The 27,347-nt window shown below is 42.6% G+C and overlaps 1 protein-coding gene across 2 annotated transcripts; it reads right to left on the bottom strand.

Moving 5' to 3' along the window:
* Nucleotides 1-530: 530 nt before the first annotated feature.
* On the bottom strand, nucleotides 531-27,326 carry LOC129837194 (uncharacterized). 2 transcript variants are annotated; one of them, XM_055903136.1, is made up of 7 exons: nucleotides 27,219-27,326; nucleotides 24,858-24,950; nucleotides 20,764-23,640; nucleotides 10,765-11,127; nucleotides 10,376-10,648; nucleotides 10,046-10,166; nucleotides 531-1,357 (listed from the first exon to the last, which is right to left on the bottom strand). In XM_055903136.1, exons 3-6 carry the CDS (start codon nucleotides 20,861-20,863, stop codon nucleotides 10,057-10,059), a joined length of 846 nt encoding a protein of 281 aa, XP_055759111.1. In that variant the 5' UTR covers nucleotides 20,864-23,640; nucleotides 24,858-24,950; nucleotides 27,219-27,326; the 3' UTR covers nucleotides 531-1,357; nucleotides 10,046-10,056. The 2 variants fall into 2 exon arrangements, with proteins under 2 accessions (XP_055759111.1, XP_055759112.1); XM_055903137.1 differs by lacking the exons at nucleotides 531-1,357; nucleotides 20,764-23,640 and having other exon boundaries at nucleotides 6,668-10,166.
* Between the last annotated feature and the right edge of the window lie 21 nt (nucleotides 27,327-27,347).

Raw genomic sequence — 27,347 nt, forward strand, 5'->3', positions numbered from 1 at the left:
GCACTGCTTGTTGTAGAGCTGAGTGGGACACTGGAGGCTTCTCAGAGGAGGAAGGGGAGGACCATCCTCCTCAGTGAATTTGATAAAAATACAAATTGTAAAACACTTAAAAGTTCACATTTTTAGATAAAACTATACTAAATATAATCACATCACCAAATAAGTGATTAAAACTCACTATTTTGCAAAGAAGGTCTACAGTAGTCTCAACAGAACTCCGTAGGGTAGCACCATGGTGTAGCCGGAGGACAGCTAGCTTCCATCCTCCTCTTGGTACATTGACTTCAATACAAAACCTAGGAAGCTCATGGTTCTCACCCCCTTCCATACACTTACACAGTAATTATGACAACTTCCGGAGGATGTCCTTCAGCCTATCAGAGCTTTTGCAGCATGAACTGACATGTTGTCCACCCAATCAAAGGATCAGAGAATTAGTATATTATTGAAAGCATAAACTGCAGCTAGCTAGCACTGCAATGCATAAAATGTGGTGAGTAGTTGACTCAAAGAGATAGACAATAGTTGAACAGTTTTGAACAAATGTATTTATTCCAAAATGAAGGAGAAGGAAGAGATTTCGTAATGTTTTTCACTTCGTTTCACTTACTTAGCTAGCAAATGCAGCTAGCTAGTTTAGCCTACTGAAACACCCTGCTCAAACAGAGGTAATGCTATGACTTTCCAACACAACACTGGAACTCTTCCAAGTCAAGGTAAGCTTTTGGTATTACTAATTTAATGCCACCGGTGTAACTGCTTACTGACTGTACACTAACGTTACTGTATGATTAACGGGTTTACTAACGCGTTAGTTCTATTAGCTATGTTGACTATGACATTACTTTAGCTAAAATGGTGACAATGATGTAGGCTGTTTGTAGAGGTTTGGCTTGTACAGGTTTTTTCACCTGGTCACATACAGCTGATTTGTTGTGCATTGAAGTCCACAAGTGAAGGGAATAGAAGGAATATAACGTGGCTGTTATGAGAGTGAACTCTGTTTCTGCATGATCAGGGGTGCATTCATTCCGTGGATTCTGTTGAAAAAACATTTCTTCTTATGGCTTGGGGGCAGTATTTTGACATCTGGATGAGAAGCGTGCCCAAAGTATACTGCCTGTTGCTCAGGCCCAGAAGCTAGGATATGCATATAATTGGCAGATTTGGATAGAAAACACTCTGAAGAACTGATTTGGCAGGTAAAAACCTGAGGAAAATCCATCCAGGAAGTGGGATTTTTTTGATGTGGGTATTTTCAATTGAATGCTTATACAGTATCTAATGGGTTAGGACCCAGATTGCAGTTCCTATGGTTTCCACTAGATGTCCTTAGGCATTGTTTCAGGCTTGTTTTCTGAAAAATGAAAAAGAATGAGACCTTTATCGATTATTTAGACAATTGACAATCTGAGGATTAATTATAAACATTGTTTGACATGACATTCGATGAACTTTACCGGTACTATTAGGATGTATTCGTCTGCATGTTTTGACCGCCCTTTGGAGCCAGTGGATTACTGAACAAAACGCGCCAACAAAACTAAGTTTTTGGGATATAAAGAGGGACTCTTGTGACTGCAACCATATGAAGATCTTCAAAGGTAAGTGATTAATTTTATCGCTATTTCTGACTTTTGTAATTCCTTTACTTGGTTGTAAAATGTTTGTATGCTTTTGTAAGCGGGGCGCTGTCCTCAGATAATCGCATGGTATGCTTTCGCCATAAAGCCTTATTAAAATCTGACAAAGCGGCTAGATTAACAAGAAGTTAATCTTTAAGCCAATGTAAAACACTTGTATTTTTTATGAATGTTTATTATGACTATTTCTGTATTTTGAATTTGGCGCTCTGAAATTTCACCAGATGTTGTCGAGGTGGGTCGCTAGCCGAACGCCTGCGACAGAAAGGTTAATAGGAAGCAAACGGGAAAAAGCGGGGATAAACATACCTGGATTTGTCCAATAGAAACTCATGTTTGCTAGATGCAGGCAAGAGTGTGCAAGGCGGTATTGACCTGTGTGCACCTATATTGTAAACTTTCATTCTTAGGCTAGGTTGAAGCAACCTCATGATGGGTGTAGGGACATTGAGTATCATGTAGTAGCCTAAACCTATCACTGTTACAATGAACTGGGTGAACGGAATATGAACGAGTCATCCAATATGCTGTAATAGAAATAAGCCCATGCTCATGAAAATAAAATCGTTCTCCCTCATCTTAAACGGCACTGACTACCTCTGGTGGAATAGATAGAAACGTGCATTATATGGCTTATAAAAGTGTTGAATACAAAGTGTTGCCAGTGCTGAGTAAGAACTTAAACTCACTCGTACAAACAGCAGCACTTTCTGCATTCGTTGACAGTCTCTCTAGTCATGGTTTTAAACGTTTGGAAATCTCACAGTATAAACTTTGCTGTAGCTTTCTTTTATGCCTGCTACGTTACTGCCGGCACAGTAATATGAGCCATCCGATTGGCCAGTGGTAGGCCTATAGGGCACTTGATTTTCTTTCTGGACCCTGCTGGGAAGGCACAGTTTGTACCTTCACAGCCCGAGACGAATAAAACAAAATAGAAACACAATGCTTTATAGTTGTTGTTTTTACAGAAATGTTTGGCGATCGATTATGAATGCCTTGGAGATCGACCAAGTTGATCGCGATCGACCGGTTGGTGACCACTGGCATAGAGTCCTACAAGCACTGGAAAATGAAGCAGTAGGAACATGTGGGTCTGAGCAAGTGTGATGTCATCGATGTGTGTGTGTGTGTCTGTTGTATTGATAATTTGTGTTTGAAAAATTAAACATTTATCTTGCAAAAAAAAGGAGTTGCGCAACAATTGAAATCCTGTCAAGTGTAGCACATGACAATAAACATACATTGTCAAGTGTAGTTCATCAAAACACCTAAGTTACACTGATGCTACACTATAACTTGCTGTGGAAAAAAGCCAACACATGACTTGGAAACCTGAGAGGTGGTGTTATAGGTTGTGAGACTTCTGAGTCATTTGGTTGTTGCAGATGGAAATGGTTTTGTTGAATGTGTCAAACTGCAATAAAAAATTCTGAACTTCAACATGCATGATGTTTAATACTGAAAGTTTGAGTTTGAGGAAAGGGTAGAGGAAACTGTTTTGTTGACAGTGCTCCAATATGTATAAAATCCCTTAAACAACAATGTTCTTGTTAGATTTGGTATATAGCATTTTTAAAAACAGTTTTTGCTGTGGACAGTCTTGACATAAAAAAGAAACATACACTATATATACAAAAGTATGTGGACAACACTTCAAATTAGTCTATTTGGCAATTTCAGCCACACCCGTTGCTGACAGGTGTATAAAAATTGAGTACACAGCCATGCAATCTCCATAGACAAACATTGGCAGAAGAATGGCCTCACTGAAGAGCTTAGTGACTTTCAACTTGACACCGTCATAGGATGCCACCTTTCCAACAGTTTCGTTTGTCAAATTTCTGCCCTGCTAGAGCTGACCTGGTCAACTGCAAGTGCTGATATTGGGAAGTGGAAACATCTAGGAGCAACAACGGCTCAGCCCGCTGAGTGCTGAAGCAAGCAGCACATAAAAATCTCACTATCGAGTTCCAAACTGCCTCCGGAAGCAACTTCAGCACAATAACTGTTAGTCAGGAGCTTCATGAAATTGAAATGGGTTTCCATGGCCGAGCAGCCTGGAGTGCTGGAGTGGTGTAAAGCTCGCCGCAGTTGGACTCTGGAGCAGTGGAAACATGTTCCCTGGAGTGATGAATCAAGCTTCACCATCTGGCAGTCTGACAGATGAATCTGGGTTTGGCGGATGCCAGGAGAACGTTGGAGTAATCTCTCAGTTAATTAGCATTTGTTGATAACACTTGTCCATAAAAACGCATTTATCCATGGATCATACAAATTTTGCTTAGGTTCTTAAATAGAACGATAGTACGCCGCATTACCGGGAATTCAACATGGAGGGCCTTAGAGCAGCAGTTAGCTACAGTTGAAGTCGTAAGTTTACATACACTTAGGTTGAGTCTTTAAAACTCGTTTTTCAACCACTCCACAAATTCCTTATAGTTTTGGCAAGTTGGTTAAGACATCTACTTTGTGCATGACACAAATAATTTTTCCAACAATTGTTTACAGACAGATTATTTGACTTATAACTCACTGTATCAAAATTCCAGTGGGTCATAAGTTTATGTACACGAAGTGGACTGTGCCTTTAAACAGCTTGGAAAATTCCAGAAAATGATGTCATGGTTTTAGAAGCTTCTGATAGGCTAATTGACATAATTTGAGTCAATTGGAGGTGTACCTGTGGATGTATTTCAAGGCCTACCTTCAAACTCAGTGCCTCTTTTCTTGACATCATGGGAAAATCAGAAGAAATCAGCCAAGACCTCAGAAAAAAATTTGTAGACCTCCACAAGTCTGGTTCATCCTTTGGAGCAATTTCCAAATGCCTGAAGGTACCACTTTCAGCTGTATAAGCAATAGTACGCAAGTATAAACACCATGGGACCACGTAGCGTCATACCGCTCAGGAAGAAGACGTGTTCTGTCTCCTAGAGATGAGCGCACTTTGGTGCGAAAAGTGCAAATCAATCCCAGAACAACAGCAAAGGACCTTGTGAAGATGTTGGAGGAAACAGGTGCAAAAGTATCTATATCCACAGTAAAACGAGTTCTATATCGACATAACCTGAAAGGCCGCTCAGCAAGGAAGACGCCACTGCTCCAAAAACGCCATAAAAAAACAGACTATGGTTTGCAACTGCACATGGGGACAAAGATCGTACTTTTTCGAGAAATGTCCTCTGGTCATTATGGCCTCTGTTTGGCCATAATGACCATCGTTATGTTTGGAGGAAAAAGGGGGTGGCTTGCAAGCCGAAGAACACCATCTCAACCGTGAAGCACGGGGGTGGCAGCATCATGTTGTGGGGGTGCTTTGCTTCAGGAGGGACTGGTGCACTTCACAAAATAGATGGCATCATGAGGGGAAATTATGTGGATATATTGAAGCAACATCAAGACATCAGTCAGGAAGTTACAAGTCCTTACACCATGGCAACCCTGCCTCCATAAAAGCTATGGGTATTGATCATATTCCGGCCTCTATTAGAAAAGGGGACCGTCTTAAACGGTTAAACCAAAGGGAACGTTTTTGGATTTACAAACTACAGGCCACTAAATACCCTGGTTTAAATGAAGATATGGATTTCTCACCCTTCCTGTAGGGTCGTGATAGGTCCATATGCTGTCATCTAGTGGACATTTAGCTCAATTGCCCTCAGCTATGTTTAGACTGTTGTTCATGTTTTGCTGTGTTCTAGTGTACTATGGAATATATTGCTTTCTTATTCTTTTTTTATTTATTTTTTATTTTTAAATTTTATCCCATTTTCTCCCCAATTTTCGTGGTATCCAATCGCTAGTAATTACTACCTTGTCTCATCGCTACAACCAGCCGTACTGCTTCTTAACACAGCGCGCCTCCAACCCGGAAGCCAGCCGCACCAATGTGTCGGAGGAAACACCGTGTACCTGGCCCCCTTGGTTGGCGCGCACTGCGCCCGGCCCGCCACAGGAGTCGCTGGAGCGCCATGAGACAAGGATATCCCTACCGGCCAAACCCTCCCTACCCCGGACAACGCTATGCCAATTGTGCGTCGCCCCATGGGCCTCCCGGTCGCGGCCGGCTGCGACAGAGCGCGAACCCAGAGACTCTGGTGGCGCAGCTAGCACTGCGAGGCAGTGCCCTAGACCACTGCCCCACCCTGGAGGCGCTTTCTTATTCTTGACACTTCTCCCAGTCATATTTAAGGTTAGAACTACCTTTCTAAGTGTTCTGATACTTCTAGCTTGGAGTTGTATGTTTATGATAACATAGCTACAGTATTTCACCTTTTAATGTGTATATTATTGCTTACTAGGTGTGTCCAATCAATTTGGTAACCACTCCCTCTTCTAATTAGGGCTAATTGGAAAAGCTGTTCAAAAGAGGACATTGTATTCTCTTTTTTTTGTACTCCCTGACGAAGGCCATGCAGCCGAAACGCGTCGGTTTTTAAAAAACTTTGTTTCTATTGAACATGCCATACTAATAAAGGCATTTTATTAATTATATGAAGAGTGCCTTTGTCCTCCTTTTTGATGACCAATTTACCCCTTTTACCAAAGAGCACCTTCTATCTACCAAAATGTACTATAGTGTACCTTAGTAGCGCTTCCCTTCCTCCTCTTTCACATCAGTCAGGAAGTTGAAGCTTGGTCCCAAATGGGTCTTCCAAATGGATAATGACCCCAAGCATACTTCCAAAGTTGTGGCAAAATGGCTTAAGGACAGCAAGGTCAAGGTATTGGAGTCGCCATCAAAGCCCTGACCTCAATCCTATAGAAAATGCGTGGGCAGAACTGAAAAAGCGTGTACGAGCAAGGAGGCCTACAAACCTGACTCAGTTATACCAGCTCCATCAGGAGGAATGGGGCAAAATTCACCCAACTTATTGTGAGAAGCTTGTGGAAGGCTACCCGAAACGTTTGACCAAAGTTAAACAATTTAAATATACTCGTTTTTTTATTTGCAATACATTTAAAAAAAAAACTGTTTTCACTTTGTCATTATGGGGTATTGTGTGTAGATTGATAAGTATTTTAAAAAAATGTAATCCATTTTAGAATAAGGCTGTAATGTAACACAATGTGGAAAAGGTCAAAGGGTCTGAATACTTTCTGAATGCACTGTATATTTGGCCTTGTCAGTCTTACTATCGCCTGTTTTATCAGCGTAGAACAAGGGCTGTCAGCAGAGCCAGAAGCACTGTGATGGGGACCCGGAGGATGGCCACGAAGAGGAAAATTCACCCAACTTATTGTGAGAAGCTTGTGGAAGGCTACCCGAAACGTTTGACCCAAGTTAAACAATTTAAAGGCAATGCTACCAAATACTAATTGAGTATATGTAAACTTCTGACCCACTGGGAATGTGAGGAAAGAAATAAAAGCTGAAATAAATAATTATACTATTATTCAAACTTTCACATTCTTAAAATAGTGGTGATCCTAACTGACCTAAGACAGGGATTTATTATTAGGATTAAATGTCAGTAATTGTGTGAAAAACTGAGTTTAAATGTATTTGTCTAAGGTGTATTTAAAACTTCCGACTTCAATTGTACATCTTAAGCTAACAGTAAATTATACAAATTTAAAACATTGAATGAAATTGTGAATATGTGTTACGGCTCTCGTTGGTGGTATGAAGAGTGGACCAAGGCGCAGCGTGGTAAGTGGTCATGATTATTTTATTTCATAAACACTCAAACAAAATAACAAACGTGAAAACGAAAGCGCACAGTTCTGTCAGGCAGAAACACTAAACAGAAAACAAGATCCCACAACCTAATGGTGGGAAAAGGGCTGGTTAAGTATGATCCCCAATCAGAGACAACGATAGACAGCTGCCTCTGATTGGGAACCATACCCGGCCAAAATCAAAGAAACAGAAAACATAGAATGCCCACCCAAATCACACCCTGACCTAACCAAATAGAGAAATAAAAAAGGCTCTAAGGTCAGGGCGTGACAAATAGTTGAGAATTGAACAAAATATGAGAATTGAACAAAATATATTGAGTGTCAGTGTTGTCAGGATATAACATCTAGCTTGCTCATAGCTTGTGCCCACTGGCTGCCAGTGTCAAGATGATGTAGCTGCCTCAAACAAACAGTAGATCTGAGACTATGATCTGTAATCCTAATTCTGTCTATCTTTTTCTGTTTCTCCTTCAACAAAGATTCATTATTAGCTGTTAGCATGTGCCGTTTACTTTATCCCATCTTCTTGCAAGAAAACTAGAAAACGGATCACGACACTATCTGGTGGCCATTTAGAGGAATGAGTTCTCAGATGTGCCAATTTTTGTTCCAGAGTTTTGAGTTTTGACCGAAAAAAGAGGATAAAGTCAATTTAACGTGCATTGGTCAATCAAAATAGAACAACAAGCATCCGTTTTGTGCTGATTCCTAGTACTCAAGTGTTATTGCAGCAATACTGCAGCAAGCCGCCAAAAATTCTTCTCCAAAATCTCTTTAAGATATTGACAGCTCCACAGTTACTTTTTTGACTGGTTTACTTCCAATTTGGATTGGTGCTTGTATCCTGGGGCCTTGTAGCTATGCCATATGTTCCATGCTGTTGGGTAACGTCAAAGGGTAAACTGTCCATCTTAGTAAGAAATGGGGAAAATCATTCTCAAACAAATGTTATAAGTACCTTCAAAAAGTATTCAGACTCCTTGACTTTTTCCACATTTTGTTACGTTACAGCCTTATTCTAAAATGGATTAAATAAAAAAAAATGTACTCAATCTACACACAATACCCCATAAAGACAGTGGACAAAAGTTTTTTTTGCAAATGTATATAATTTTTTTTATAGAAATACCTAATTTACATAAGTATTCAGACCCTTTTCTATGAGACTCGAAATTGAGCTCAGGTGCATCCTGTTTCCATTGATCATCCTTGAGGTGTTTCTACAACTTGATTGAACTCCACCTGTGGTAAATTCAATTGATTGGACATGATTTGGAAAGGCACACACCTGTCTATAAATTCCCACAGTTGATAGTGCATGTCGGAGCAAAAACCAAGCCATGAGGTCAAAAGGATTGTCCATAGAGCTCCAAGACAGGACTGTTTTACATTTAAGTCATTTATCAGACGCTCTTATCCAGAGCGACTTACAAGTACATACATGTATACTTTTTTGTACTGGCCCCCCGTGGGAATCGAACCCACAACCCTGGCGTTGCAAGCGCCATGCTCTACCAACTGAGCCACACGGGACCCACAGATCTGGGGAAGGGTACCAAAACATGTTTGCAGCATTGAAGGTCGCCAAGAACAGTGGCCTCCATCATTATTAAATTGAATAAGTTTGGACCCACCAAGACTTCTCCTAGAGCTGGCCACCCGGCCAAACCGAGCAATCGGGGGAGAAGGGCCTTGGTCAGGGATGTGACCAAGAACCTGATGGTCACTCTGGCAGAGTTCCAGAGTTCCTCTGTGGAGATGGGAGAACCTTCCAGAAGGAAGAATCTCTGCAGCTCTCCACCAATCAGGCCTTTATGGTAGAGTGGCCAGACAAAAGCCACTTCTCAGTAAGAGACACATGACAGCCCGCTTGGAGTTTGCCAAAAGGCATTAAAGGACTCTCAGACCATGAGAAACAAGATTCTCTGGTCTGATGAAACCAAGATTGAAATCTTTGGCCTGAATGCCAAGCGTCACGTCTGGAGTTAACCTGGCACCATCCCTAAGGTGAAGCATGGTGGTGGCAGCATCATTCTGTGGGGAAGTTTTCCAGCGGCAGGGACTGGGAGACTAGTTAGGATCAAGGGAAAGATGAATGGAACAAAATACAGAGAGATCCTTGATGAAAACCTGCTCCAGATTGCTCAGGACCTCAGACTGGGTCGAAGGTTCACCTTCCAACAGGACAATGACCCTAAGCACACAGCCAAGATAATGCAGGAGTGGCTTCGGGACAAGTCTCTGCTTGTTCTTGAGTTGTCCAGCCAGAGCATGGACTTGAACCCGATCAAACTTCTCTGGAGAGACCTGAAAATAGCTGTGCCGCGACGCTCCCCATCCAACCTAACAGAGCTTGAGATAAGAATGGGAAGAAGAGAAGAATGGGAGAAACTCCCCAAGCTTGTAGCGTCATACCCTAGAAGACTCGAGGCTGTAATCGCTGCCAAATCATTGCCAAAGGTGCTACAACAAAGTACTGAGTAAAGGGTCTGAATTCTTATGTAAAAGCCATATTTTGTTTTTTTATTTGTAATACATTTGCCAAAAAAACTTTTTTCACTTTGTCATTATGGGGTATTGTGTGTAGATTGATGAGTATTTTTTTTAAAATGTAATCCATTTTAGAATAAGGCTGTATGTAACACAATGTGGAAAAGGTCAAAGGGTCTGAATACTTTCTGAATGCACTGTATATTTGGCCTTGTCAGTCTTACTATCTCCTGTCTTATCTGCGTAGAACAAGAAGGGCTGTCATCAGAGCCAGAAGCACGGTGATGGGGACCAGGAGGATGGCCACGAACAGGAAAACAGGTTCAGGAAGAACCTTCTCTACTGCTGAAAAACACAAGGGGAACAGACATAGGGTGGCGTCAGTCATTGAGTGGTATTGCAGATACGGAGAGAGAGCTACATTTCATTGCTATGCACCGACCCAAATGGCTGTATACTGTATGATAAACCTGGATATAAGTTGACTTGGCAGTCTTCAGTAGATGTGACACACTGTAACTGTAAGGTCTGTGTATGTAATGAGAAAACACTACCTGGCGTCTCAAGCGGCTGTTGGAAGGGCTGGCTCATTATCAAGGTGGAGCCCAGGTGGATTTGACACTCATAATTCTTCCCCTTCTCCAAGGGGAGGATCACAGACAGGGTAACAGACAGTGACATGCTGGGGTGAAGAGGATCAATGGTCTTTTGGAATACTTTAGATCCGTCTTGTAGCAAGGATAAGAAAAACCCATCATCCCGGGAAACATTCACAGCACACATGACTTGGGTCTCATTATCAGGGTCAAGCCCAAAGAACATCAAATCTGTTTTAGACATACAGAAAGACACACACATTTGTATCATAACATGGTCTGGTATAGGAAATGAAAAACTGCAATTAGTGGACAACATGGCAAAAGAATAGAAATTGTATCATTACCATGTATCAACAGCTTAACACCGCTCCCTTTTGTCCTCTTGTCTTGTTTGGCGGCCCTATAAGAAAGTTTACACTCATACTTTCCACTGCTATCTTCCCACTGGACATTCTTCAGAAGTACAGATCTGTTTGGTGAGTTGCGGTCACTGTCCAGAACCTCCACACGATCCTTGTACGGTGACTCTGGATGAGGCCACAGTCTTGTCATTTGGGTCAAACTTGTAATTTTATGCCAGTAGAGAATGGGATTCGTTGCCACCTGCTGGTCTGGAGTGTGGATGAACTGGCAGTCCATTGAGGCATTCTGAGCCAGTTGATACACAACCTCATCAGGTGTCTGGGTAACTGTCTGGGCCAAGGCTCCTGAGAAAGAAAGTGTATATGGAGGCTCTATGATGAGTCTGAAATTATTGGCAGCCTTGATAAAGATGAGCAAAAAAGACTGCATCAAATAAATCATACAAATATTGAGATTTATTGTATGCTCCAAAAAATTGGGAAATTATATTATTTCATGCTAATACAATTTCTCTGAGAATTTGTATTTATTTAAAAAGTAATAAAAAAAAAAAAAAAAAGTTGTGTAAAATCATTTGTGCATATAGCATTTTGCTGTAATGCAGCATTTCTGTATGGTGCACTCAAAATGTATTGTAGTTTAGTAGCCAGCCTAGGTTACTGCTCAAATGTTGCTGTAATAGGCCTACATGATTCAACTTTGCATGGTGTTTTGTTGCAGTTATTTTTTTTCGGTATTCAATATCAAGCTTTAAAAACCACGAAACCAGACTGCAACATTTTAGTAGCCTAGCTAAGATTGTGGCATGTGTCTGTAAACTTTCCCTCCTCTGCACGCTGTGAATTTACCAATGCAAGCGCATCTGGCTGTAATTTCATAAAGTAGATCAACTCAACTGTTAACTCATTCATACTCGCTTGTGTGTCCTATTCAGCCCGTGGGCCTTGTGTTTGACACATGTGCGTTAGCCTATTAGCCACCTTTTGACTGACTGTCATCATTGAACTTACTCGTTTGATTATATTGACATTCCCAGCCTTAGTTACAGTCGTCCGTTTTTGTTCAAAAGATTTGAGTAATTGAAACTGAAACAGTGTATCCCGAATAGTTGGAGGCAGATAGCAATATTTTTTGGATTACCAAGAAACGTATTGGTGAATTATACTGAACAAAAATATAAACGTGACATGCAACAATTTCAAAGATTTTACTGAGTTACAGTTCATATGAGGAAATCTGTCAATACATTCATTAGGTCCTAATCTATGGATTTCACATGACTGGGAATACAGATATTCTGAGATTTTGTGACCAACAATCATTTTGTTGGTCACATATAGCTTTTTCCCATGGATCAGAAAACCAGTCAGTATCTAATGTGACCACCATTTGCATCATGCAGCGTGACACATCTCCTTCGCATAGAGTTTGTTTCATATCTGCAAAGTAGTTAAAACACTGTCAGATCCACTTTAAACTGAGATTAATTATTAGTGTTAATATAGATACCATTTTGTTAAACAAAATCTCTTTCTCTGAGCAATTGTATTAGTATAAAATAACATAATACATTTTTTTTAGGAGCATACAATATAATAATTATGCTATTTAGCAGATGCTTTATACAAAGCGACTTACAGTCATGCGTGCATACCTTTTATGGAAGGGTGTTCCCGGGAATCAAACACAATATGCTGGAGTTATAAGCACCATGTTCTACCAACTGAGCAAAGAACCACTATATAAACTATAAACTGAGTATACCAAACATTAGGAACACCTTCCTAATATTGAGTTGCGCCCCCCCCCCCCCCCCCCCTTTCCCTCAGAACAGCCTCAATTCGTAGGGGCATGGACTCTACAAGGTGTCGAAAGTGTTCCACAGGGATGCTTGACTCCAATCCTTACCACAGTTGTGTCAAGTTGACTGGATGTCCTTTGGGTGGTGGACCATTCTTGATACACACTGGAAACTGTTGAGCAAGGAAAAATCCTGCAGCATTGCAGTTCTTGACACAAACCGATGCACCTGGCCTGGCACCTACTACCATACCCCGTTCAAAGGCACTTAAATATCGGGGTGCCTTGTGAAGATTTGTAGGCGAGTAAGTAAATCGCCACTACCATCGGATCTATTGGCCAATGTGCAATCACTGGAAAACATACTGGATGATCTACGGTCGAGACTATCCTACCAACGGGACGTTAAAAACTGTCATAGCTTATGTTTCACCGAGTCGTGGCTGAACGTCGACACGGATAATATAGAGCTGGCTGGGTTTTCCATGCATTGGCAGGGCAGAGCAGTTACATCTGGTAAGACGAGGGGCGGGGTGTCTATTTGTCAATAACAGCTGGTGGGCGATGTCTAATATTAAAGAAGTCTCAAGGTATTGCTCACCTGAGGTAGAGTACCTCCTGATAAGCTGTAGATCACACTATCTATATTATTCGTAGCCGTCTATTTACTACAACAAACAGAGAATGGGACTAAGACCGCACTCAACGAGCTGTATAAGGCCATAAGCAAACAAAAAAATGCTCATTCAGAAGCGGCGCTCCTAGTGGCCGGGGACTTTAATGCAGGGAAACTTAAATCCGTTTTACCTAATTTAATTTCTACCAGCATGTCACATGTGCAACCATACTCTAGACCACCTTTACTCCACACACAGAGATGCATGCAAAACTCTCCCTAGCCCTTCATTTGGCAAATCTGACCATAATTACCAGCAAGACTAAACTAAAGCAGGAAAGGAAGTACAGTGACTCGCTCAATACGGAAGTGGTCAGATGATGCGGATGCTACCCTACAGGACTGTTTTGCTAGTACAGACAGGAATGTGTTCCGTGATTCATCCAATGGCATTGAGGAGTATACCACCTCAGTCACCAGCTTCATCAATAAGTGCATTGAGGACGTCGTTCTTACAGTGACAGTACGTACATATCCCAACCAGAAGCCATGGATTACAGGCAACATCCAATTCAAGCTAAAGGCTAGAGCTGCCGATTTCAAGGAGGGGGACACTAATCCGGACGCCTACAAGAAATCCCGCTATGCCCTCAGACGAACCATCAAACAAACAAAGAGTCGATACAGGATTAAGATTGAATCCTACTACATTACCGCTCATCGGATGTGGCAAAGCTTGCAAACTATTGTAATGAAACAGGCAGGGAGCAGGTCTCGAACCCTCGACCTCCTAGCCCGAGGTCCGGCGCGCTATCGACTGTGCCGCAAAAGCATGCTCAAGCGGCAGAGTCGATTTCCGCGCTTATAAACCCAGGGTCGTTACACTACTCCCTCCTTTCAAAGAGCGCGTCCTCGCGCTAGCTTGCGACTTTACGTCTTACAGGAACGCGCTCACCGGCCAAGCACACGCACTGTCGTGGATGCGAGGTCCGATCACTTCCGACACCAGTGTAATGAAACAGGCAGGGAGCAGGTCTCGAACCCTCGACCTTCTAGCCCGAGGTCCGGCGCGCTATCGACTGTGCCGCAAAAGCATGCTCAAGCGGCAGAGTCGACATATTACACTATTATTAACTACAAAGGGAAACCCAGACGCAAGCTTCCCAGTGATGCAAGCCTACCAGACGAGCTAAATACCTTCTATGCTCGCTTCGAGGCAAGCAACATTGAAGCATGTATGAGAGCACCAGCTGTTCCAGACAACTGTGTGATCACACTTTCCGTAGCCGACGTGAGCAAGACTTTTAAACAGGTCAACATTCACAAGACTGAAGGGGAAGACAGATTACCAGGGCGTGTACTCAAAGCATGCGCAGACCAACATTTTCAACCTCTCACTGACCAAGTCTGTAATAGTTACATGTTGCAAGCAGACCACCATAGACCCCATGCCCAAGAATGCAAAGGTAACCTGCCTAAATCACTACCACCCCATAGCACTCTTTCCATTTTTTTTATTTTACCAGGTAAGTTGTCTGAGAACACATTCTCATTTACAGCAACAACCTGGGGAATAGTTACAGGGGACAGGAGGGGGATGAATGAGCCAATTGTAAACTGGGGATTGTTAGGTGACCGTGATGATATGAGGGCCAGATTGAGAATTTAAGCCAGGACACCAGGGTTAACACCCCTACTCTTACGAAAAGTGCCATTGGATCTTTTGTGACCACAGAGAGTCAGGACACCCATTTAACATCCCATCCGAAAGACGGCCCCTACACAGGGCAATCTCCCCAATCACTGCCCTGTGATATTTTTTTAGACGAGAGGGAAGGGTGCCTCCTACTGGGCTTCCAGCACCACTTCCAGCAACATCTGGTCTCCCATCAGGGACCTTCCAGGACCAACCCTGCTTAGCTTCAGAAGCAAGCCAGGAGTGGGATGCAGGGTGGTATGCTGCTAGCTACTGATTGATGTTGGTAGCCATGAAGTGCTTTGAAAGGCTGGTCATGGCTCACGTCAACGCCATCATCCAGGAAACGCAAGACCCACTCCAATTTGCATACCGCCCCAACAGATCCACAGATGACACAATCTCAATCGCACTCCACAATGCCCTTTCCCAAATGGACAAAAGGAACACCTATGTGAGAATGCTGTTCATTGACTACAGCTCAGCATTCAACACCATAGTGCCCACAAAGCTCATCACTAAGTTAAGGACCCTGGGACTAAACACCTCCCTCTGTAACTGGATCCTGAACTTCGTCACAGGCCGCCCCCAGGTGGTAAGGGTGGCCAACAACACATCTGCCACGCTGATCCTCACCACCGGGGACCCTCAGGGGTGCGTGCTTAGTCCCCTCCTGTACTGCCTGTTCACTCATGACTGCGTGACCAAGCACGACTCCAACAACATCATTAAGTTTGCTGAAGACACAACAGTGGTAGGCCTGATCACTGACAATGCTGAGACAGCCTAAAAGGAGGAGGTTAGATACCTGGCAGTGTGGTGCCAGGACAACAACCTCTCCCTCAATGTGAGCAAGACAAAGGAGATGATCATGGACTACGAGATTAACATTGACGGGGCTATAGTGGAGCGGGTCGAGAGTTTCAAGTTCTTTGGTGTCCACATCACCAACAAACTATCATGGTCCAAACACACCGATACAGTCGTAAAGAGGGCACGACAACATATTTTCCCCTTCAGGAGACTGAAAAGATTTGGCATGGGTCCCCAGATCTTAAAAAGTTATACAGCTGCACCATCGAGAGTATCCTGACTGGTTACCTCACCGCCTGGTAAGGCGTTACAAAGGGTAGTGCGTACGGCCCAATACATCACTGGGACCAAGCTTCCTGTCCTCCAGGACCTATATACTAGGCGGTGTCAGAGGAAAACCCAAAAAAGGTCAATCTCCAGTCACCAAGGCTTAGACTTCTCTCTGCTACCGCACGGCAAGCGGTCCAAAAGGCTCCTTAATTAACAGCTTCTACACCCAAGCCATGAGACTGCCGAACAATTAATCAAATGGCCACCTGGACTATTTACATGAACCCCCCCCCGCCGTTGTTTTTACGCTGCTGCTACTCGCTGTTTATTATCAATGCATAGTCACTTTACCCCTACCTACATGTATGAATTACCTTCACTAACCTGTACCCCTGCGCATTGACTCAGTACCGGTACCCCTTTTATATAGCCTCGTTATTGTTATGTAATCTTATTGTGTTACTTTATTTAATTTTGTTTAGTTTATCTAGCAAATATTTTCTTACCTCTATTTCTTGAACTGCATTGTTATACCCAGGCATACCCATCCCGGATCCGGGATTTCTGTCATTTAAAAACCCTGACTGGCATAGCGTAGCCTAGCGCCAGAGGGTTATCATAAAATATAATTTCATGAAATCACAAGTGCAATATTGCAAAACACAGCTTAGCCTTTTGTTAATCCATCTGTCGTCTCAGATTTTGAAATTATGCTTTCCAGCGAAAGCAATACTTGCATTTGTGTAAATATATCGATCGACAAAACAATAAGAACAGCTAGCGCCAGGTAACTCGGTAACAAAAACCAGCAAAGCAATCAAATTAATAATTCACTTTTGTTGATCTTCGGTTGGTTTCACTCACGAGACTCCCAGTAGGACAGCAAATGTTCCTTTTGTTCCATAAAGATATGTTTTATATCCAAATACCTTTGTTTGATGCGTCATGACCAGGAATCCACCGGAAAAAGCGTTCGCGACGTCGGAAAAAATTCCAAATTATATCCATAATGTCCACATAAACATGTCAAACGTTGTTTTTGATCCAACTTCATTGTGTTTCTCACATATCTATTCGATAATAAATCAACCGGGACAGTTGGCTTTTCACTAGGAGCGAGAGAGACAATGGCTACCTTTCAGATTTGCGCAAAAATCACCCGGAGAGCCCCCACCTGTCCACTTACCCAATGTGCTCTTGCAGGCTCATCCTTCAAAATAAAGGCCTGAAACTACGTCTAAAGCAGTGGTTCTTAACCTGGGTTCGATCGAACCCCAGGTGTTCGGTGAGTCAGTCTCAGGAGTTCGGCGGAGGTCAAGACACACATCCGACTCATATGATTCGTGATGACACGCCCCGCTTGGCCATCATTGGCTGCAGATGATCACGCTACATCGCTTGGCCTATCTGCGCTGCAGGGAATTTGGTGCGCTCAGTTGTCGACTTGTGACTGTCGTGATGGTACGTCTTGTGATTTCTTTCTTAATATTTGAATCCCTTCATACTTACTATGTCGAGCAAAAAAAGAAAGTGGTCGGACGAATATGTACAATATGGATTCACATGTATAACGGAACGTGATGGGAGTCAGCGTCCTAACTGCATGATTTGCAATGCCAAGTTGAGCAATTCTAGTCTAGCACCGGCAAAACTAAGAGAATACTTCCATAAGCTGCATGGAGATGGAAAATACAAGAACACAACGCTCGCTGAATTCAAGGTGAAGAGAGCCAGATTCGATGAAAAGGCTACTCTGCCTGTTCTCGGCTTTGTTCTCATCAACAAACCGATCCTCACAGCATCGTACGAATTTGCTTACCCTATCGCAAAGCAGGGCAAACCACACACCATTGGTGAAACACTCATAAAACCAGCTGTGTTGAAGATGGCGAATATCATGCTGGGAAAAGAGGCTGAAGTTAATTAAGTTATCCCAAATTCCTCTTTCAAATGACACCATCAGCGACAGAATAGAGAACATGAGCAAAGACATCTTGGCTCAAGTAGTTGCAGATCTGATTTCAAGCCCGGCAAAATTCAGCCTTCAACTCGACGAGACCACAGACGTTTCCAATCTAAGCCAGCTTGCTGTATTCGTGCGCTATGTGAAAGACGACGTGATAAAGGAAGATTTTTTATTTTGTAAGACTCTTACAACAACAACTAAGGCAGCCGATGTGAAGAAACTTGTGGATGACTTCTTCAAAGACAACAATCTTTCGTGGGATATGGTTTCTGCAGTTTGTTCGGACGGAGCTCCAGTCATGCTGGGAAGAAAGTCTGGTTTTGGTGCGCTAGTGAAAGCCGATGCACCACACATCATTGTTATGCATTGTATTCTGCACAGGCATGCGTTGGCAACAAAAACCTTGCCTCCAAAACTGGCAGAAGTATTACAAATTGTAGTGGAATGCGTGAACTATGTGCAAACTAGTGCTCTGAGGCACCGCATCTTCAGTGAGCTGTGTAAAGAAATGGGCTCTGAATTCGAGGTACTTCTGTACCATTCTAACGTTCGGTGGTTATCCCGGGGACAGGTGCTGAATCGTGTTTTTGCCGTGCGTGTGGAATTAGCCCTGTTTTTGCAAGAGTTCATTCTCATTTTAGCGTACATGGCTGATATCTTCGCAGCTCTCAATCATCTCAATCAAAAGATGCAGAGCGGTGGAGTCAACATCATCGAAGCAGAGGAAAACCTGAAGGCTTTTCAAAAAAAGCTACCGTTATGGAAACGACGAACAGAGAACGATAACTTCGCAAACTTTCCCCTGCTGGACGACTGTGTAAGTAAGACCAAAGATGTATCTGGAATCGGAGACATTTCTGTACCCGCGGAACTGAAGCAAGCAATTGCCACGCACTTAGATGCGCTTGCAAAGTCTCTCGACGGATACTTCCCTACAAGAGAGTCATATCCAGCATGGATGAGACAGCCGTTCACGTTTAGTGTTGAGACAACAGATGTCAATGATGAATACCTCGATGAAATCATTGAAATTCAGCAGAGCCAGGTTCAACAGCAACTCTTCAGAACAACAACGCTTTCAACGTTTTGGTGTCAACACATGGTAACGTACCCTGTTATTGCTAAGAAAGCTCTGGAGATTTTCATACCGTTTGTTACAACATATCTTTGCGAGCAATCCTTTTCGAGGATGCTGGACATAAAAACGAAGAAAAGGAACAGACTTTGTTGTGAAAATGACATGAGAGTGGCACTTGCCAAGGTGAAGCCGCGCATTTCTGAACTGGTCTCTGAAAGGCAACAGCAGAAGTCACACTGATTTGCAGTAAATATTCATTATTATGTTTTTGTTTTTGTGTGAAAATCATGTTTTGATAATTTTGCTCTTTGAACACACGGTGTTGATGTTGATGCACGGTTCATTTTGTGCACCAGTAAAATATATTCCTATGTTTTGAATTTGAAAAAATCATATTTTATTTTTCCAATTAAGAAGGGTTCGGTGAATGCGCATATGAAACTGGTGGGGTTCAGTACTTCCAACAAGGTTAAGAACCACTGGTCTAAAGGCTGTTGACACCTTAGGGAAGACATAGAAAAAGAGGTGTTATTGATGTGACTTCACATATGCGATAGGAAGGCATTGGAACACAGAACTCTCAAAATGAGTGCCACTTCCTGCTTGAAATTTTCTCAGGTTTTCACCTGCAATAAAAGTTCTGTTTAACTCACAGACAAAATTCTTACAGTTTTGGAAACTTCAGCGTGTTTTCTATCCTAATCTGACTATTATATGCATATTCTAGTTTCAGGGGCTGAGAAATAGGCAGTTTAAAATGGGTACGCATATTTTGCCATATGTTAAAATTGCACCCCCTATCAAGAATAAGTTTTAAGGGCTTGTAAGTTAGCATTTCACGGTTGTATTCGACGCATGTGACAAATAAAATTTGAATTGATTTAAAATTTGGTTTGAATTGTCTCAAGGCTTAAAAATCCTTCTTTAAACTGTTTCCTCCCCTTAATGTACACTGATTGAAGTGGATTTAACAAGTGACATCAAATAGTGATCTTAGCTTTCACCTAGATTCACCTGGTCAGTATATGTCATGTTCTTAATGTTTTGTATACTCAGTGCATATAGCTCAGTATTTGTATTATTTATTTGATAGTCTTTTTTTGCTGATCTTTAAGGGTGCCAATATTTTCAGCTGTACCTGAAACTAGCCATGATATTTACTCGTGACAGACTTAACATAGTTTATTCTTAATATACAGTTTGTGGCCAAGCGCTTATAATGGTTTAGTAATAATTAGGCAGTCAGATTTATTTCAAACATTAAAAGGTCCAGTGCAGTCAAAAACATGGTTTCATGTACATTTCCACACTATGAAGTAGGAATAATAGTGTGAAATTGTGAAAATAATGATAATGCCCTTTTAGTGTGAGAGCTGTTTGAAAATGTCTGCCTGTTTTGGTCAGATGGAGTTTTGGCCTGCCTGGTGACATCACCATGCGGTCAATTAGTTAATAGACCAATAAGAAGAAGTCCAAACCTCTGCCAATAACAGCTAGTTTCAGTTCTCCCCTCCCTACTCAGTCCACTCCCAGACACCCCTAGCAAAATTATTGAAAAATTGCTCTTTGCTAAGAAGTTACTTTTTGAAAAGAATATATAACATTTTGATTGACAAAAAAATCAGTCAGTTACTTAATTGTTACCCAGAAATTATTTAATATTGAGATTTTTTAAAAGCAGCTGCATTGGACCTTCAATCCATCTTGCCATAACATTTAAAATGTGGTAAAATTTTCTCACCTGCAGCGATGAGGAGGGCAATACTTAGAATGTTCCACAAATCTCTCGTTGAATTTGAGGTCATCAAAACCTTTGCCATCTTCCTTTTTACCACAATCATTATCTGGTTAGACTTTTAAGCACAGATGAAAGTGATAATACAAGCTGTGCTGAAAATGATAGTTTCCTGTATCTGTCTGTATGGTTAAGTTCCGTAATCTAATCTAGAGAACTTCATAGGAAATACACCCACTGAAAGAGAGTGGCTCTCCAGTTGGGCTGATCTGTGACTCACTGATATCTTTCCAGTCAGAGGATTGAAGGTACATTTCACTCAAAAAAATATTTTGGTATTTTATTCATTAATCCACTGTTGATACAGTCCCAAAAATATATAGTTTTTGAGTGAAATGTACCTTACAGGCAACCTCAGAGAGTTACATGTAATAGTGAACTTTGTTTCCAGAGGACACCTGAGATGCAAAACCTATGTGGCAGTATGCACCCTTTCAGTTTGTCTACCAACTCATAGTAGTAGAAGAAAGTTGACTACTTCAAAATGGAAATGGCCTCAGTGGCGCTGCCTGTGCATTCACATACACCACAATGGGACATTCACCAACCTGAAACACATACTGTATTGGGGTGGACTGTACTGCCCTCTGTATTTCAGACCTAAGTGAGACAATCTTAAAGCTCACTATAGACCTATAAAAACAGGTTAGCCTCTACAAAGTCTTTGGATGTATTTGCAGTATGACTATACCGTATTCTTTCTTCGTCTTTTCCAGTGCTAACTGAATGGGGAATTCATGTATTTACAGTTTGATTGTGTGTTCTGTTTCTCCTGTCTCTGTCCTCCATACTTTCCATCGCCATACTTTATTGTCATAATCACTGCAGCTGATAGCATACCACATACTCAACTTTTACTTGACGATAATCAACGGCATCCATCAATGTCAAATCAAATCCAATTTTATTGGTCATATAAACATATTTAGCAAATGTTATTGCAGATTTAGCTAAATGTTTGTGTTCCTAGCTCCAACAGTGCAGTAATATAACAATTCACAATAATACACACAAATCTAAAAGTAAAACAGTGGAATTACGAAATATAAATATTAGGACGAACAATGTCGGAGTCCGGAGTGTGTGTGTGTGTGTGTGTATACATATATAAATATAGTACCAGTCAAAAGTTTGGACACACCTACTCATTCCAGTTTTTAAAGTTTTTTTTACACATTGTAGTATAATAGTGAAGACATCAAAAATATGAAATAACACATATGGAATCACGTAGTAACCAACAAAGTGTTCAACAAATCCAAATATATTTTATATTTGAGATTCTTCAAAGTAGCCACCCTTTGCCTTCATGACAGCTTTGCACACGCTTGGCATTCTCTCAACCAGCTTCATGAGGTAGTCACCTGGAATGCATTTCAATTAAAAGGTGTGCCTTGTTCAAAGTTAATTTGTGGAATTTCTTTCCTTCTTAAGGATCAGACCCTTTTTCTTTCAATTGTTGCCTAAAATGACATACCTGTAGCTCAGGACCTGAAGCAAGGACATGCATATTCTTGATACAATTTGAAAGGAAACACTGGAAATGTGAAATTAATTTAGGATAATATAACACATAATACAAAGAAGAAAAAAATCTTTTTTTTTCATCATCTTTGAAATGCAAGAGAAAGGCCATTGTCTGACTTAGGACTCTAGGCACAATTTAGATTTTGGCCACTAGATGGCCGCAGTGTATGGGCAAAGTTTTACACTAATCCAATGAACCATTGCATTTCTGTTCAAAATGCTGTATCAAGTGTGCTCAAATGTACATAATTGGTCAATATATACTTTTTCAAGTACATAACTGTACACTCTCCTCAAACAATAGCATGGTACGTTTTCACTGTAATAGCTACTGTAAATTGGACTGTGCAGTTAGATTAACAAGAATTTAAGCTTTCTGCCCATATAAAATATGTCTATGTCCTAGCAAATTTCTCTTGTTACTTACAACGTCATGCTAATCACATTAGCGCATGTTAGCTCAACCGTCCTGAGGGTGGGACACCGATCTGTAGAGAGCCTTAAGAGGTTTTAATGTGTTTGAGCCAATCAAATCAAAAAGTAGACCTTACAGTGAAATGCTTACTTACAAGCCCTTAACCAACAATGATTTAAGAAGTTAAGAAAAACATTAAAATAAGTATTAAGTGAAAAACAGGAAATAGAAAATAAAAGTAACAAAATAAATAAACAGCAGCAGTAAAATAACAAGCGAGGCTATTTACAGGGGGTGCCGGTACAGAGTCAATGTGTGGGGGCACTGGGTAGTTGAGGTAATTGAGGTAATATGTACATGTAGGTAGAATTAAAGTGACTACGCATAGATTATAAACAGAGACTAGTAGCAGCGTAAAAGAGGGGTCTGCGTAGTCCTTTGATTAGCTATTCAGGAGTCTTATGACTTGGGGATAGAAGCTGTTAAGAAGCCTTTTAGACCTCGACCTGGCACTCTGGTACCGCTTGCCGTGCGGTAGCAGAGAGAACAGTCAATGACTAGAGTGGCTGGAGTCTTTGACAATTTTTAGGGCCTTCCTCTGACACCGCCACAATCAGTTGTGTTGTGATAAGGTAGGGGTGGTATACAGAAGATATTCCCATTTGGTAAAAGACCAAGTCCATATTATGGTAAGAACAGCTCAAATAAGCAAAGAGAAACGGCAGTCCATCATTAATTTAAGACATGAAGGTCAGTCAATCTGGAACATCAAGAACTTTGAAAGTTTCTTCAATTGCAGTTGCAAAATCCCATCAAGTGCTATGATGAAACTGGCTCTCATGAGGACCGTCACAGGAAAGGAAGACCCGGAGTTACCTCTGCTGCAGAGCATAAGTTCATTAGAGTTAAATGCACCTCAGATTGCAGCCCAAATAAATGCTTCACAGAGTTCAAGTAACAGACACAACTTAACATCAACTGTTCAACTGTTCAGGCCTTCTTGGTCGAATTGCTGCAAAGAAACCACTACTAAAGGACAAATAATAAGAAGAGACTTGCTTGGGCCAAGAAACACAAGCAATGGAGATTAGACCGGTGGGATTTTTGTTTCCAACCACTGTGTCTTTGTGACGCAGAGTAGGTGAACAGATGTTCTCCGCATATGTAGTTCCCACCGTGAAGCATGGAGGAGGTGTGATGGTACTTGCTGTTGACACTGTCAGTGATTTATTTAGAAATCAAGGCACAATTAATCAGCATGGCTTCCACAGAATTCTGCAGCGATTGGCCATCCCATCTGGTTTGTGCTCAGTGGGGCTAAAATTTGTTTTTCAACAGGACAATGGCCCAAAACACACCTCCGGGCTGTGTAAGGGCTATTTGACCAAGGAGAGTGATGGTGCTGCATCAGATGACCTGGCCTCCACAATCACCTGACCTCAACCCAATTGACATGGTTTGGGATGAGTTGGACCGCAGAGTGAAGGAAAAGCAGCCAACAAGTGCTCACCATATGTGGGAACTCTTTCAAGACTGTTGGAAAAGTATTCCAGGTGACTACCTGGAAGCTGGTTGAGAGAATGCAAAGCTGTCATCAAGGCAAAGGATGGCTACTTTGAAGAATCTCAACTATAAAATATATTTTGATTTGTTTAACATTTCATTTGGTTACTACATGATTCCATATGTGTTTTTTCATAGTTTTGATGTCTTCACTATTATTCTACAATGTAGAAAATTGTTAAAATAAAGAAAAACCCTTGAATGAGTAGGTGTTCTAAAACGTTTCACCGGTAGTGTATATCTGATGGGATGCATAGACATTATGGATAGTATGTGGAAAGAATATTTAGTATATCTGTAGAATACGTAGGATAGAATATTTTACAGCAACAGGTAAATAGGACGGCCTTGACTAGAATACAGTGTATATACACCAGTGGAGGCTGGTGACTTGAAAAATTGAGGATGCGCAGAACACAGAGACCACAAATTGTGTTTAAAAAATCATCGAATACTAATTATTTTAACCTAAAGCATTTAATAAAGACATGTATAGTACAATATTATGGGGAATGGGAATGAGAGGGCTACTTACACGGTGTTGGAAAGGGATCACAGCAGTGATTGAATGATGGTAAAAGGCATGAGTTGAGGTGTTCAGGCTTGACCAGTTCAGGACAGGATTTTACTGGGAAGACAAAATGTAACGGTTATCGTGGGCTGAAGGAAGAGTGGACCAAGGTGCAGCATTTAAAGTGTTCATGATTTAATCCAAAAAAACAAATCAAACAAAAACAACAAACAGGAGAACGAAAGCGAAACAGTTCTGTCTGGTGCAGACACATGACAGAAAACAACTACCCACAAAACACAGGTGGGAAAAGGATACCTAAGTATGGTTCTCAATCAGAGACAACGATAGACAGCTGCCTCTGATTGAGAACCACACCCGGACAAACACACAGAAATAGAAAACAGAACACAAAACATAGAATGCCCACCCCAACTCACGCCCTGACCAAACCAAAATAGAGACATAAAAAGGATCTCTAAGGTCAGGGCGTGACAGTACCCCCCCAAAGGTGCTGACTCCGGCTGCAAAACCTAAACCTATAGGGGAGGGTCTGGGTGGGCATCTATCCGCGGTGGCGGCTCTGGTTTGGGACGTGGACCCCGCTCCACCTTAAGCTTGGCCCACTTAGGTGGCGCCTCTGGACTGGGGACCCTTGCAGCGGGCCCCGGACAGGAGGGAGACTCTGGCAGCTCCGGACAGGAGAGAGACTCTGGCAGCTCCGGACAGGAGGGAGACTCTGGCAGCTCCGGACAGGAGGGAGACTCTGGCAGCTCCGGACAGGAGGGAGACTCTGGCAGCTCCGGACAGGAGGGAGACTCTGGCAGCTCCGGACAGGAGGGAGACTCTGGCAGCTCCGGACAGGAGGGAGACTCTGGCAGCTCCGGACAGGAGGGAGACTCTGGCAGCTCCGGACAGGAGGGAGACTGGCAGCTCCGGACAGGAGGGAGACTCTGGCAGCTACTGACAGGAGGGAGACTCTGGCAGCTCCGGACAGGCTGCAGGCACAGGACTCACCAGGCTGTGGAGACCTACTGGAGGCCTGGTCCGTGGAGGAGGCACAGGATAGACCGGGCTGTGGGGGAGCACTGGAGATCTGGTGCGTAGCCTTGGCACCACTCTTCCAGGCTGAATGCCCACTCTATCCCGGCACGTACGAGGAGCTGGAACAGGCCGCACTGGGTCCTCCTGGCGAACTGGGGAAACCCTGCCTAGAGCCGGCGCAGGACTCACCGGGCTGTGGAGGCGCACTGGAGGTCTGGAGCGCCAAGCTGGCACAAGACGTGCAGGCCTGGGGAGGCGCACAGGAGGTCTGATGTGTGGGGCTGGCACAGTCTTCACCAGACGGCTAGGACGCACCTCAGGACGAGTATGGAGAGTTGACTCAGGTGACATCAAATCAAGGACACGCTCTGTCGTGCGGATGTCGTGCCTCATGCACCAACACAGCAACTCTCTCATTACTCTCTCCTCCAATCTCCCCATCAACTCCTTCACTGTCTCTGCTTCGCTCCCTTCACTCACCTCCAATTTCACTCCGACTGGCTCTGGTTCCATCCTCGGCTCCCTACGGTAAGCACGGGAGTTGGCTCAGGTCTGAATCCTGACTCTGCCACGCTCCCCGTGTGTGTCCCCCCGCCCAAAATGTTTTTTTTGGGGGGTGCTGCCTCTCGTGTCTGCTTCGTTCCCGTGACTCCTGGTAGCGAAGTTGTTCCTCCCTCGCTACTTCAGCCTGTTTCCATGGCAAGACCCTGCCATCACCTCCCCCCATGTCCACGATGTCCTCCATTCTCTCTTCTCCCGGGCCCAGGATCCCTGCTCCTCCTGGCCACGCTGCTCGGTCCTTTGGTGGTGGGTAGTTCTGTAACGGTTCTCGTGGGCTGAAGGAAGAGTGGACCAAGGTGCAGCATTTAAAGTGTTCATGATTTAATCCAAAAAAACAAATCGAACAAAAACAACAAACAGGAGAACGAAAGCGAAACAGTTCTGTCTGGTGCAGACACAAAATAGAAAACAACTACCCACAAAACACAGGTGGGAAAAGGATACCTAAGTATGGTTCTCAATCAGAGACAACGATAGACAGCTGCCTCTGATTGAGAACCACACCCGGCCAAACACACAGAAATAGAAAACATAGAACACAAACATAGAATGCCCACCCCAACTCACACCCTGACCAAACCAAATAGAGACATAAAAAGGATCTCTAAGGTCAGGGCGTGACACAAAAAACAATAACACAAGACGCTACACAGTTAGACAAAAGAGCTAAGAATGCGTTAGTCCAAGTAAGGAGTATAAGTCTTTTATGTGTAATAATGTGATTGTGTATGTGATTGACTCTACATACAGTAACGAGAGAAAATTGATACGGGTACTCACAGTGCTTGGAAAGGAAACATTTAATGTGCCAGTGGATGAGCGGGCACATGAGATGTCATGGCTTCAGTTCATGTCAGGAGAAAGTTGACAATGGTGGTGGAGTGGAGTAGTCATTTCGACTCTGTCAAT

This window comes from Salvelinus fontinalis, chromosome 38, assembly GCF_029448725.1.
Source record: "Salvelinus fontinalis isolate EN_2023a chromosome 38, ASM2944872v1, whole genome shotgun sequence".
In the NCBI taxonomy this organism is placed as follows: Eukaryota; Metazoa; Chordata; class Actinopteri; order Salmoniformes; family Salmonidae; genus Salvelinus; species Salvelinus fontinalis.